This window comes from Aptenodytes forsteri, unplaced genomic scaffold (genome assembly GCF_000699145.1).
Source record: "Aptenodytes forsteri isolate BGI_AS27 unplaced genomic scaffold, ASM69914v1 Scaffold183, whole genome shotgun sequence".
Classification (NCBI taxonomy): Eukaryota; Metazoa; Chordata; class Aves; order Sphenisciformes; family Spheniscidae; genus Aptenodytes; species Aptenodytes forsteri.
The window spans coordinates 3721244-3736752 of record NW_008795918.1 but is presented as its reverse complement, the minus strand read 5'-3'; the positions used below and the strand labels follow the sequence as shown (position 1 = coordinate 3736752).

At 37.8% G+C, this 15509-nt stretch overlaps 1 protein-coding gene across 1 annotated transcript in view; it reads right to left on the bottom strand.

Moving 5' to 3' along the window:
* DNAH7 (dynein axonemal heavy chain 7) overlaps positions 1-15509 on the bottom strand; it is a 144438-nt gene that overhangs the window by 4809 nt on the left and 124120 nt on the right. Inside the window, 9 exon segments of the mRNA XM_019473492.1 lie at positions 1880-2032; positions 3050-3280; positions 4022-4159; positions 4867-5052; positions 6477-6638; positions 7140-7340; positions 7718-7879; positions 8924-9100; positions 14500-14592. Of these exon segments, the coding sequence (XP_019329037.1) occupies positions 1880-2032; positions 3050-3280; positions 4022-4159; positions 4867-5052; positions 6477-6638; positions 7140-7340; positions 7718-7879; positions 8924-9100; positions 14500-14592 (1503 nt within the window).

Below are 15509 nucleotides of genomic sequence, written 5' to 3'. Positions count from 1 at the left end.
AAAAAAAAAACCTGCCTCTTTTTTTTTTTTTTTTTTTTTTAGTATTTAGGAAAGCAATTATCTTCTAGAATAACAGCAGAAGTAATTTCTCCCTTTGTGAATCCAGGATTGTCTTTTTCTTTTCTGAAAGCAGTGGAACTTTGGATGGCTGCCATGTCTTTTTAAACAACTTGTTTAAAATGTCACTAGCTTCTGTTTTAAAACAAACAAACAAAAACCCTCAAACAAACAAAAAACACACACAAAAAACCCAAACGCTGTTGCCTGGAAATACTCAGCTTTTGTGAATGACTTAGTCTGAATAAGTCTGTTAAACATGCATCATCCTTGTAAGTTCATCAAAGGAGCGTTCAGTTCTCCTCCTCTCCCTCATTATTGAAGGCTGTTCAGCATTCACCTTTGTTTCTCTGTGCAACTGACAGGTTTTTGCAGGCTGTTTTCTCTTTGAAGGGGTCGTATTTCTCTTCCAGGGCCAAAGTCACATGTTGTAAGTGTGTAGAGCAAGCTGAATATGACAATGGATGATTTCTTCATGAGGAGGATATGTGGCCTAATTAAACTTCTTTTTTGATTAGGGGGAGGTGGGGAGGGTGCTTTTTTGTTACGGGTTTTTTGTTTGGTTGGTGGTTTTTTGGTGGTTTGTTTTTTTTTTTAATAGCTTACACTGTGGAGACCTCTGTATAAAAATCATTTTTAAAAAGGCAAAAATTCATTGGATTTGGTTGTAATATATGTGGGGTCTGTTGCAATGGTGAATATTTACTGCATGCAAGAAAACCTTTTTCTCATTGTTGCAAACATCAGTTCTGAATAATGTCTGGAAAAAATTTGCTACAATTAGCTGCTGCAGAGAATTACAATGAAGACAAGTAAGCTAGTTGTCTCTACTAGTAAGTAGTTTTCCTCCCAAGAAATAAAAAGTCATCCTCATAGCTATTGGCAGTTTTCTGTTTGTACAAGTTTAATTTCTGTCCTGGATTCTGTTCAAGAAATGACACTTTTGTTCTTCACACATACTGCTGTCAGGCTTGCTACCAACGAAAGTGGAAGTTACTGAGGTGCGTTGGCTGGGTGATGTGTGTCCAAAAACATAAAATAGAGGTTCTCTGGAAATGCAGATTTTGTGAATATCCTTCTAGACCTGAAACTGGATGCTTCTTTTGGTTTTTTAAATTTTTTTTTTATTTACTTACGATTTTTGTTCCTAGATCTTTTGTCTGTCTTGGGACCTGTTCTTACAACAGGTATGGATGGAGTAGGCAACCTGCTGTGAGATGGGTTTTCTTCAGTTGATTGAGATAACTAAGCCACAGAATAGTGCTGAGACTCTAGATAGTACTCATTTAAAGTCAGTTTTGGGAATCTGCACTCTTACAGGTGAAGGAACCTCACTGATTGTCCCTAACTCGCCCAGCTTTCTTCTCCAGCACTCTACTGAAAGCTTGGTATTTGACTTTAACATAAGATTTTGCGTTAAAATGTTTTACTAATTAAGTTTGCTCGCTGGAAAAGAAACTCAACAGTATTTTCCTAAGTTCTATTTTAATTAACTTTATTACCACGACTAGATCTGTATGCAGTTTAAGAGGCCCTTAGTAAATTCACTTCAGAAGGCCAATTCTGTCATACAGTGTTACTGATGTACTGCAGCTCTCTTTGTGAGGTATAGGGTATGTGGCAAAATGTAGTGCTTCATTAGATGCTGTGATGAGCAAATTGCTATATGAAACAGATGCACAAATGAACTGAACTTTACCTGTCAGTTATTCAGCGCAAGCAATTCGTGTGTGTATGTTCGCTTGTGGAGATGTCACCTGACATCAACAGACAAAAATAATAAGCGGCATTGAACAAATCTGCGTAAATGGGGTGTGCTCACCTGTAAGAACTTCAGTCTATTAAGGAAGTCAGTCACATAGCTGCCCAGAGGCTTGAGGCTTGGGTAAGACTTCCTCATCCATAGTCCTGGAATTTTGCCTTTCAGAATGCTGTTTACCACTTCTTCCAGTTCAGCAGACATCACTACTAGTCCCTAAAAGAAATTTTGGAAAGGAAGATGTCAAAATACTTTGCCTAACAGGCTTGCTTTAACAACTAAAAATCAACATAGCGCTCTGTCCAACAGATGTTATGAACTTCCAGCTAAGTCAGACAGGAGTAACAGTGAAAACAACAATAATGGACATAATGGATTTCATGAAAAGTTACTGTGGTCTTCTGTCTGATCCGGTAGAGTCACTAGATTGGTCAGAGAAAAGGTCCATAGCCTCTTTTGGACAACACTGGCCAGACTGGAAAATTCTCCCTTCCTCAGAAGCATGGTCTTCCCAGAGCACTTCTGAGTTTTACTAACTGTAAATGCTCTTTTTTATTATTATTTAAATTTTCATCAAAACTCTGCGACATTGTTGCAAGTGCCTTATTCTAAAGTGGCAGACTTTTCAGCTTGTAATTTGGCTTCAATGGGGAGAGGAGTGGTGTTTGTGGGGGTTTTGTTTGTTTGTGTTTTAAATGCCTTGTCAGCCTTAGGCTATAATAGGATAAATAAAGATTACCCAAACTGACGTTTTCCTGCTTTTTTCTGTATTTTGCTCAGCTGTAGCTTTTGATGCCTACTGAGAACAAACATTGACTTTAGACTGTGATAGCTCAACTGGAATCCTCACTGGCAGTAATTTGCTACGTGAGGTGTTGAGGAGATCTGCTTTCATCTGTAAGAAATTGTGTGAGGTGCTTCAGTCTTTCATGCCAGTGAGGCAGAAAAACAGATATGAACCTAGTTACTGCTTGTCTTATTTGCTAGCAAATCTGTAGTTAAAAGCTCTCTGTTTTGGTTTCTCTACAGTAGGCACAATAGTACTTTTATATTCCATTGTACTCCTATCAGTTTTAAGATACAGATCAATAAATCGGTTTGGAATCCAGATTCTTTAAAGCGTTTGACTGACTGTCCTGAATCAGACTTCAGGGTCAGTTCTCTAAGGTACTTGCATTAATGGCTCACAGATTGAGTCTAGGTATATGCTTTTAAAGGTTATCTTCAGCTCACCTTTATTGCTTTCTGGATGTTAACACAGGAGTCCCGTATTGTCTGCAATAACTTGTTAAAGCGTCCCATCTCTTGAACAAGCACAGTATTCATGCTTTGAGTATAAGTGGTTGGATATCTTCTCATTGCTGCTTCAATGTCAAAATTTGGAGGAAGTTTGCTCAGGATGTCACCTGTGACTTCATGAACAACTTCATCAGTGGATTTTGCACCACCACCAGATGCCCGAGACTAGAGAGAGCCAAAAATTTGGATTTATTTTGAGAAAAAGAAAGAGGACTTAGGAGAGTGAGTAGTTAAAATGCAGGAAAATAGAGCTGTTAGAAAGGCATTGTTTAAAAGATCATTACAGTTCCATCCTCTTCCCCTGTGACTGAAATTAATTTGTTTCAGAATTTCCTATATTATTGCAATAAGTTAATAGCTTAGAACTAAAAAAATCTGGTTTCCTACAGATTTGTGTCCTCATTTTTTTTTGCTGAAATCCTGCTTCCACTGTAAACCAATCTTCCTCCCCCCATCTCTGATGTACCTGTCAGTGCCATTAGCTGGCCAGGTGCTGCCAAATGGCACAGAGCAGTGCCAAGTTCTGTCTCGCTGTCCCTCCATGTCCCTTTTGCTCCCTATATTCAGCTCTTCCATTTTCCTCATGAAGCTTACAGAAACTATAGTATCCCTAGATTGTACCTGGCTTACAAACTAGACTAAAACTGGCCAAGAAGTTGAAAATTGTTAAAAGCTGGGGAGAGTAGAAGATAGCAAACTGATTGTACGATCACAGAAGCTATGTTTCCTTAGGAAGACAGTCAGGAAAATACAAAACCAAAAAAGCCTTAAAAGATTCTTAAGTGGAACAGTGATTTCACCAGAATGGAGATACAACGCAATAAGGTACAGTAAAAACTGGAAAAAAAATCTGAACATAGTCATACGTAGAAAGTTATGGTAAGACGGTGTGTGACTTTCACATACCTGTGTGAGAAGAATGTTATCAAATAACAGTTGCGTTTCTGACTGATCCTTGGTAATATCAGCATTTGCATTCATTCCAAATATCTCTGGGGAAGGATTCAGTGGAAGTGTCTTTGTATATTCAATATAGCTTTGGTACTGAAAAAAGGAAAAAAAAAAATAGGCTTAAAAGGAGATGCAGAAACAGCCAAACAGCCCATGACAGGCTGCAAGCTGTGTCTCAAAACTACTACAAACTTTCCTAGTGTAATGAATACAGTGTGTAAACTAAGATACAAAAGGAAATACAGGGGCTGACTGTGCCTCACAAATTCCTGTGGTCCATCCTCCTACCCTGAAATCAGGATTGGCTTTCCTTAAATAATTTCTGATAAAATTTCTGACAGCTGTTGGAAATTCTCTTACAAAGTAAGAGCATTTCTGGGCCCACTGCTTGCCAAGTGTCTGAAGGCATTTTGCTGATGTGTAACATTACTCTCCTGTGTGATAAATTAAGCTGATTACTATGTCCTTTCTACCTCCAGCAGACACGATCATCTAATTCTCTTATGCCTATTTTATAATGCTTTTAACTTTATCAGGCTGGGTTTCTCCCTTATTGTCCCCTACATGTGCTGACGCACACAGAGCAAAGTCAATTTAGTTGGTAGTAATTGGGGTGGGTTTTTTTACATAATTTCTGTTCTTAGAAGTCACAGCAACAAATCCTAATAGAATGTGAGATTAAGCCACAAAAGTGAGCAGTGACAGCAGTAAGCACTGAGGCACGTATCAATGTGAATAAAGATAGATGTATTTTTTTAAAAAATAAGCTGTTGGTAATGCCATTGTTCTGGGATACTTACATCTCCTTCAGGAGGAACAAAATAGAGGCCACTTGCATCAAATTTATAATCTACGTTTGTAATGATTTCTGAGGAAAAGAACATGTTTAGAACACTACGGAGCGTACGCCGATCCCAGTCATCAGTGACTCTGCCACCATAATTACATTCTCCAGTCATATAGCGAAGAGCATCATATGGTACCTCCTGAAAAAAAGCAAGATGATGATCTGAACTGCAGCCTAGCATTTCTCTGGACAGCCATATTGGTATCACTGTAATTTATTTGGAAGTCATCCAGAATTCTCACTGGAAAGTTTAAAAGTTGTTATTTACTTCTGCTAGTTCATGCTTGTACCATTGATCTCCTGATCTTCAAATACTTCAGTAATCATCCATCAAGTCACCCAGCATTGCTTCTTTTGAAGAACAATAGCACCAAAAATTTCCATAGTAATGCAGCTAGAACTCCGCAAGTACAAGTTTATGGAAAACTTCTCCAAAATTATCTCTACTTGTTTGGCTATACATACTTCTAAAATAAATGTATGCTTTCACAGGGCTATAGCTGTGCTCATAGATTTTATTTATTTTTTTTTTAGAAAATAAATGTGCTTAAAGTCTTGAGGTTGGGAGAAGCTGGACTCCTTTTAGGTGCATAAAAGGAACAAATTATGAGTGATAAGAGATAAATTATTTACAGGAAGTCAGGGCAAGAGTGGGTGATACACTGAAACTGGAGTAAAGCAAACTACTCGAAAGAAGTACCAAGAAATCAGTTTACTACGTACAAGTTGTTATCTTTCAGGAAAAAAAAACGCTTCCCTCCCTGCTAGGCACTACATTTGCTCATAAGCTTTGGTCATATAATGGGAAGACATCCCCCTCAGCCCCTGGCCCTTCACTCTCCCACAGGAAAAGAAACACATGCCTTCATGAAGTTGCTTTCTCATGCTGTATCACCTATTAACCACATTGCTAGCCAAAAAGACCCCAGGCTGACAGTGGTTTGAAAGTAACACCCCTTCCTGCTCCCAGCCATACAGATTCTGGCTATAGCGGGTTGCTTAGGAAGCTGCAACGTAAAGAAGTGTCATGTATTGCTAGCAAATTCCAGAGAGGCTTCTATGAAACACTACCTAGCTCTGCAAACAGGGAAGAAAACGTCATCTGCCAAATTTACACAAATAGATCAAGGTTGTTATTAATCTGCAACAGTCCAGGGTCTAGTATTATCCCTATCACTGAGTAAATCACAGTTAGCAATTAAGCGTTTTAGTATGATATTTTACAGCTTGCAGTAACATCGCCAAGAGCTGAATCCACAGCTCCTGCCTAGAGACAGGATAAGAGTAAGGCAACTGTATGGAACAAACACCGCTCTGTTTTGCATGGCAGAACTTCTAAATTGTAATTTGAAAGTTTCCCACATTAGTTACGTACTGATCATGGTACACTAACCACTTCTTAAAATGAATGTGGTTAGCACTACCGCAAGTAGACTTTGGTTTCTAATTCACTGCCCCCACTAAACTGTTGCCATGGCAGCACTCAGCCTGCATTGGTAAATGCACTAACAGTCCTAGAAAGTGCAAGCAAGGACCAGTGACCACTGTGAGAGGTTGCTGTACCTCGTACTGGTTGAGGAAGATGTGCAGCTGCTGCACACTGATGCGCAGGTCGGTCTCATTGAACTCGTATGGAATGTTCCAACCCAACGGCCCAAAATTCCGCCTTTCTTGCACCAGCGCATGGAAGAAGCAGAGGCCATACAGCAATGTCTTGAACTCGGCCTTAAAACCAAATGCAACACCATTAATAATTTATGGCTGGTTTAAATAATTTCATTTTTTCTCACGTCCTGCACAGCAGTGCTGTCGTTGAGTCACTCAAAACCCAGCATCTCCTGCTCTGGTAACACACTGTTTATGAGTCAGGGGGTAGCTTTTTCTTGACATACAAAGGCCTTCAGCAGGAAGTCATCAAATTGTCATAAGCATGAGTTCTAAATATTCTCTTAAACCAGTGTGAACCCTCAAAGCAATTTCCTTTTTAAAGCTATATATCTATGTATATGTAATTAATATACATGACACGTACAACTATGTGTATGAGACCATGTACCTATGAATTTTTTTTTTTTTACACTTTTGTATTATAAAACATTGTTCACACAATATTTCTGCCTTTTTTTTTTTTCTCATTATCAAGATAGATTTCCCCCCGAGCATACATACACAGTCATCAGGGTCTGCTTTAACTGATTTACAAAGTTACAATACAATGTTACTAACAGGTTTTCTGCAGCTGTTGAAAAAGTCAGAATCAGATATTGGATCCATCAGGTACGAACGAATTATATTGGCCCGTAAACCTTTTGGTGCTTCATTAGTCATCTTCACTCCATTCTGAAGTACAGACACGGGGAACGTGGCAGATGGGTAACTGGTGAGCCAAATTCGGAAATCTGGATGTGTTGTATCAGGGTTTAGCTCCTACAATAAACACATATAAAAACAGGCAATTGAAAGAAATACACACTAGTACCTCTTTGGAAACCTATAGCTGGTTCAAGAGTAAAATTCCTTAGCATACTGCTTTTCTGCAGCAATAGACACATGATGAAAGCTCTTGGCCAGAAGAGACTGTTGTAGTGGCTGGGATTTACCATTCCAGGAATGGCTCAGACGCACCAAGTTTGTGAGCAGTTTATTCCAGCAGGCAGAAGGAAAAAGACAGAATCAATATGTGATTATTACCCTTATATAATGGGAATCATCAAGAAGTATGCTACGCTGGCTTTTCAGTTGCCTGTATGGATCAGACATGCCTTCAAAAGTATTTCTAAGAAGAAGGTAATACTTATTTTTACCTCACAGACTTTTTCCAGTATTGGCATCCATGAACTTGCTAGATGGCAATTTTGCAGAACTATCCATGTTCCTTCCTTTACTGCCTTCTCTATCATTTTCATGGCTATTGGGCCTTGGCCTTGACCAAGTGACAGAGAACTAAGCTTTGTACCACCATATCCCTGCACATAGAAAGCATATTATAAGTAAGAATAATATTGCATAAATACACTAAACCTGCTGGTATGAGAGTTCACATCTATATGTATTCTTGAAATATTGAATGTACAGTATATTTTAAAATACAGTTTAAATCTTTTTCATGTCATTCCAGTTGACTAAAATGTCTTATCTATCTTCCAGTGAAAAGCTCCAACTACACATCTATTTTATCCGGAACTGTAAAATTGTGACACTTTCAAAATACTCCTGAAAACAGTATGCTCTTTAAGGATGTAAACAACCTAACTATAAAATGCAGGATACATTTGCAGTTTGGTCGTTGGAGACTTGAAGTATGTATGTCTGTCATTCTCAACAGCACAGAATTCTGACAGAATAATAGTCAGGAAATGCAAGAAATATACATCTTACCAGAAAACAGCAACTTTCTAGTATTACAACAATACTCTTCTACATGAGAACTGATTTAGACTGTTGGGAATTTTTTGTTTTAAATGCCATAATAATGACAGTCAAAGCCAACAAAAATCCATATTAGAATTCTGAGGTGTAAATGCCACCCAAGATCCTAAGGTCCTATATTACTACAGTGGTTTTTAATTAAGATATTACACATAATGCTTATTAGAAAAAAAATACTATTTTCAGGTAAGATTCCTTACAATGAACGTTTAAACCATTATGGTTTTGTTCCATTTTTCCATTTTCCATTTGAGATTACATGAACTAATTAGTTAAATAGATCATGACATCACAACATTACAAAATATGCCAAAACTATTTAACATACAATTTCTTATAAACAATAGACAAATTATTCATTCCTAAAAACAATCCACTTGCATTAATTAGTGCTTTGTGTTAAAGAGAACCATGAGATCAATTTTAACGTGTTTTTGGGCAGTTAAAAACAGGTTTTTGAGCTTACTTCGGCATTTCAACTTTTACTTAAAGTTCCTTGCTTCATACAAATGTACACACGTGCGCGCATGCACACACACAAGCATCAACTATATTAAAAAAGTCTGGAGGTATTAAAATACCTGATCATCAGCAAACTTAAGAAGGGCTGCCATGGGGTCGGCACCAGGAGAAAGTATAAATATCAGTGGTGCACAAGAATGACTATCAGAAAATGCTTTTGACAAATCAAATGGAGGTGGCTCAATAAATGGACGGCCCAGGTTGTGAATGATAAACTCCTGCACCATTGGTATTATCTGAAAAAAAAAAGGAAAAATAGAATCAAAATGTCCTATTTTTGTGTAAGCATTAACACATATTACTCTAAACTTCTTAATATAAATTTCAAGGACAGTATTCCTGCATATAAAATTAGATACAAGTACAGTCCCAGAGAAATCAATGATTTAGCATGTGTAAATCTAGGCAAAAAAGATGCTCTAAGAGGGTTGAAACTGGAAGTCCTATGCAAATGATCCTTAATCTCATTTTTGTCACCACATCTGGACAGACTAATGTGCTGGTATAGGAAGCAGGATTTTTGTCTGGACTTACTCCATCTGTATTATGGAGAGGATTTCAATTTTCAAGTCTCATAATGCAACACCTTTCAAAGGTGTTAAGATCTTGGCTTAGAAAACTGCTGTGTACAGCAGTCTTGTACACACTGGTGTTTATGAAGTTAACCGGTCTCTACCAAAATGAGAGACAATTTATAAAATGACAGCTTAATGCTTTGATCCTGTAAACCCTAACAGATATAATTAGTTCATACGCCACCATTCATTCTATCTCTGGACACACTCTAGAATATTTTATAATAACCACCTCCCCTTTAAAGAAATGCAACAGTATTTGCAAACATGATACTAAGAGTTAATCTCTGAACACGAAATTCAAGAAACACTAAAGGTTTCAAATAGCAATGTTAATTCAACCACTTTGGTCACAATCAGTATATTTTTAAAAAATTTGTTCGTAAAATTGCTGTATTCGTAACTAGAGTTTTTAACTTGCATTCTTGACATTTCAATTATAAAATTTGTAATTTTCATACTGCATTAGCATAGGTGCTTTCAGTTAATACATATATAGTGTGACCAAGTACGCAGAATGTAACATGGGAAAAAAAGTTCCAGTAGCTTCATTTCTCTTGATTGTCCTGCTCATAAACTCACCTGTGTTTTTACTTTAAAACTTACCCTTTGCTGCTCATAAACTCACCTGTGTTTTTACTTACTTTAAAACTTACCCTTTACACCTTTACAGGTGCAATGTGTCACCAATTAGTATAATGCTTTAAATTTGAGAGCAGGAGAGAGGCTCTGGGCTATACTAATTGCAGGCTTTATAGATGGAGATACTCTTGAAAGAGCTTGGTTTGGCTTCCAAGCTCTTGAGTGATTTTAAGGATATGTATGAATACGAGAACCGTTTAAAAACCTTCACAAACTGGCCTTTTATAGAGAACTGCAAGTGCACTCCAGAGAATGTAAGTCTGAAAACAGATATTTTGACTACGCCTTATTTTTTATATACCATGCCTGAATGTGAAGCCATTGTTAAGTATATTCATGTTCAAGAAGAGTTGTAAGCTTCCACTAAGCCTGAAGAAGATGAAAAGTTGAATACTCCAACTTTCCTCTGTTCCCTGCTCAGAAATACTGTAGTAGGATGACTGGCTTCTGCATGTTCGGTTCACTAGTCTAGCTACGGAATTGAATATAGTTACTTTTCTTGTTTTTGTTTTTTTTGTTCTTGTCACTTGAAAGTTAATTTCTTGTATTATGTAGTCTTTCTGATTGCAAATTTTCACTCATAAAAAGGAAGCCTACATTAGAAGAAACAAGTACACATCCAGCAGGAAGGATGAAGTAGCAGAATGATCACTACTTAAAATTCAGAAATTGAAATTAATTAAATTTTAGAAAACTTAATGTTTATGTCCCTGCAGGCTTTGACTTGAGCATTAAAAAAAATCCACCTGACTTCTACTTTGGCACACACATGAAACTTCCAGGCTGGATCTCAGATGAGTCATATTGCAAGAGTTATCTGAGAAGGTGTGAAGTTTGATAACTGAAACAAACTTACTTAATTTTTAGTGTTCTGACCAGATATGATTCTAAAGTGACAGGAAAACATAGAAGTTAAAGATGTAGCATTTTACTCACATAATTTATATTTAAAGGTTCTCTGTGTCCATGGTCTTATGCTATGTTTTTTCTCTGAAAGTATTCTTTAAAGTCCTGGCTATGGCAGATCTCATGCACTGCTACTGAAATGCCTGTGTAGCATGGCATCTACTAGATGTTACCTGGTAGAACAACGCTACTCCAGTAGCCTGCAGATACCACAGCTATGCAGAAATCGTTCACTACTTGTAGCCTATTCCTTGTTCCTTTACTAGTTGCTTATTTACCTGCTTGCAGTCCTCACACTTAAAACCTATTTTTCAGCCTGATCTGTGCTGATAGACATTGTGGGAAAAGGCATTCTTTGCAAGCTCTTGGAAACAGTTTGCTGATGTGAACACGAGCAGTGTGTTGGATGAGGCTCTAAACTTCTAAACTGTCACCTGCAGATGGCAAAGGCGGGCTTTGTCCACTGTCCAAATGCAAATGAACCAGATGTGGCAAAATGTTTCTTTTGCTTGATAGAACTGGAGGGCTGGGAACCAAATGATGACCCATGGTAAGCACAGATGTAACAACATTCTTGAAGTATTCCTCCAAACTTCTTTGACAACATCCCCTTACCCATTATAAAATTACCAATTTCTCTGTAACAGTCCACAAAACCGAAGCCTACTGAAAGTTTATCTTACCCAGTAACCTTGAAATAGTTCAACTAGCTTTTATCTCAGATCCACTAAAATCTATTTCATATGTTTTCTGTATGATACTTTTTCTACTGATAGGCAGTAGAAGTACTGAAGAGACCTGTCTGTTCAGATTTCTTCATCTCTCGAAATCTAACTTTCATGGTTTTAATATCTGTTCTTATTCTGGGTTTACGCTGCAGGGAGGAACACACCAAACGTCACAGCTGTGGCTTTTTATCCCTTACTAAGCACTTTGATGACCTGACAATGGAGGAGTACTACATGCTGGAGATGGCACGGCTGAGAAACTTCCTTGTAAGTGTTAACCAAATAATCTTAATGTAAGATTCAAAGCTAGAATGAAAACAAGAACTTCCATCTCTAAGATTTCCAAGCATCGGCAAGGAGTGATGGCGTAAGGATAGAATGTGACTTATTCTGAAGTAATGATTTACATGCATTATTGGCTAAGAAATCTGCACCTAAACACGTCTCAATGTAGTCTATTGTCTAGCTTTTGAAGGAAAACCTGTTTCCTTTAGAAATGTTTTTCCAACAACTCATTACAGCAGAAAAAATATATCGGGTGCAATAATCAATCAATCCAGGAAGCTCTACAATGAGCAGCTCCATCTTTCTCAGGAGGGATGAACAAAGCATGTGAAAAGACAAAATTTGACCAGATCATTGCTTTACAGTATGTCCAGTTTTACACGTAAATCAGTCTAATTAAGCTTTCAAACTTTAAAGCCCATTTCAAATGTTTTACAGTCATCCAGTTTTACTCCTCCCCACTGCTGGCATTTCATGCATGCCACTGCGTTGACATATACAGAAGCACACAAAACTGAGCTGCTTCAACTAATCGATCAAGATCAGCGGATCTTTGATATATGACCCCTAATCCTATGGATAGTAAAAATCAAGTGAATCAAGTTCCCTGATGTTCCTTGATGCACAGTAAAGGTTCTGCATCTTACTTCCTGGCAGGTTTGCACAAATGAGATCTTTGCCTTGCTGATAATGTTCTGTATTGAAAATATACCTGGTGACTGTCAAGGTTAAGTATTTAAGTTCCCTATACAACAGACTCAAATACATGAAAATAGGATCACATGCCGCAGTGGGAGCAATCTGATATCTTAAAAGGTGGACTAAGAGTGAGAAGATGATGTTGTTATCTAACCTGAACAGCGAATGATTTAGAGCAGTGTTCCAAGGTACAAAAGGGGTCTCAGCCATAATATTACTTTATTTCTAAGTACAGCATACAGAAAACTTGAAACAGCAGCTTCAAGTGGGGACACTTTGCCCTCAAGATTACTGTCTCCAATAGCTTGGAGGGCTATGCACTAGGGCTGATCCAGAGCATGCTGCCATCCTGAAGCACCAATATCCTAATGCATCCTGAGAAGCGATATCATGCCTCTTCACACAGAAGAAAATCAAACTGATGTCTCCCTCCCTGATGTGATTTAAAATGCAGCTAAACAGTAGGTTCACAATTTCATTTAAAAGAAAAAGTATACTAGACATAACCAAAAGTGGTCATTGAACTGAGCCTTACTGGCAAGGCTGGTGGAGGAGTTTCTGAATCAAATGGGGGTATGCATATGAAATATCTGCCAAACTGCTCTGCACCATTCAGACAGCAGTATTGCTGACCATAGCCAAAAGTAGACTTCCAAGCTAGAATTAGTGGCAGATCAGTGGGGTTTTGAGGATCTAAGTTTTGAATGTAGTTGAACTAGACAGTTAAATTGCTCAATTGAAAGTCTCAATCCTTTGCTTTGTTTTAAGTGCAAAACTGGCAGAAGCATAATAAACTCTTTTGAAGAAGAAGTCACCGCAACTAGGCAGCGTCTTGTGGATAACTTTGTCTCCAAGCATCAGTATACACTACCGCCGCCAGTGCCTCTCCATGCTGATCCATCTGCCCAACACTCTGAAAGCTCATACTGCCAGTCAGAAAAAATCCAGGAGAAGTGAAGTGTAAAGTCTGACTCTAAAAGTTTCTCTTCTTTATATGGTACAAACTTTCATATTTTTATGTGAGTACTAATATAAAGCTAAACAGTTGCGTGAGGAAGTGTAGACAATTCCTTTCATAGGCTCTCTGGAACAGAGGTCATAACTGTTTATACTAACTCCCATCTTTCACAATGTGCTCTGTCATTATGGCTAGGTGTGGACTAATAGTAGTCCCACTAACCTGTGAATATATGAAAAATGTCTAAGCAAATATTTATTCTGGTTTTTAGTAGGTTGACTTTTTTGGAATAAAGATTCACAACTGCGACCACCTATTGTGATCTGTGCCACATTCAAGCCTTACAGCTAGACAGACTCAAATCAGAACAGTTCTGCTTCAAAACACTTTCCATAGAACAAAATGGATCTGTGTGTCTACAATAATTGCTACCTTTAAGCACCTACACTATCTACACTCCTGCTTACCATTCAATTATCTTCCTAGGTCAGACAAAATTTACCATAGATAGCGACATCCATCAAAAAAGTTACATAAGCAAAAATAGCAGGTATACTGAAAAAGGAAAGTCACAAGGTTTGTAAGACAGTCTCAAGGAGGAAGAGCTCTGGGGATTTTGGTGTGTGCACTGAAACTTAACAAAAGCTAAAGGCCTACCCTTCTGGTGTAAAAAGGTTTTTCATTACAATTTCAAACTTGCTGGTTTTTTGAAATCTCATTCAGTCCTATTTTCCTTTATGATAGACTGTTGTAGACAACACAGTTGAAATGCATACTTGCAAATAATTTTGGTTTCTAAGATGGACAGGCCTTTTTGAATAAGGTGAAAGTTTTGTACATACTTTGTCAGGTCTCAGGCAGCGAATGATAAGCATCCTTTGGAACTCCCCCAATTTCTCTTGCCACTCTGCAGGAAAATCCTCATGCTGGGGATCCTAAAAACATATGTATTTCAACATTCTTTAAAGCATTTGTGAATTACCTATAGTGAGAGTAAATTATCTTTTTACTTGACACATCAATCCATGATGTATTTTCTTTAATCTACAGAAATGGGGTTGACATGCTTAAAGCTTTTTTAAAAAAATAATGTTAAATATATGTTTATCAAAGAAGCTTCTCTTACGGCAGAGAAGTTAAGAGTAATTTTTAAGTGCTTAAAAGATGATAACCCAAAGTTCTTCTCTAGAAAGTGGGGAAGGAATGAGGTGGAGGAAACCTGAAAATGCACTTTACCTCCCTCTTTCTGTTAGAACTGAATTATGGTGTCAGTCTTCAATATTACAATGTTATTACAGTGATAGCCATATAATCAATGACAATCACATTACAGTATTACATGATAACTATGAGTTAGGTTGCATCTGAATGCAGAAAATGAGTGCAGGAAAACAAGAATCAGAAAATTCACCAGAGAACTTCGTTTGTAAATGGCCTATGAATAATCCAGCTATTATGTTGTTATTGCAGTTATCAGGTTGGGAACAGCAGTTGTCGTGTGGCATGTTAACTTCTTATTAGACTGAAGTACAGTGCCAGCTAGGTATGCCTTTCTGGAAACTGGTATTACAGCTCTGCTGGTGAGCCTCTTAGGCTTGCCTGTAGAGGGTTGGGCACAGAGGTATGCAGACAGACCTGAACAGACTGCATTCTGAGCAACTTTAATTTAGTAAATCAAATCACAGTGGAGATCATGTTCTGCTAAGGATCTGGAGCCTGGCTCCCTCCTTCCCCAACTTCTAGGCACTTAGTTTCAGATCAGAATCCAGAATGCTGCATTATTTTTATATTAATATATGGGAAAAATAGGTACCTCAGAATGACATCTATAACGGCTGTTGAAGAGTTTAGC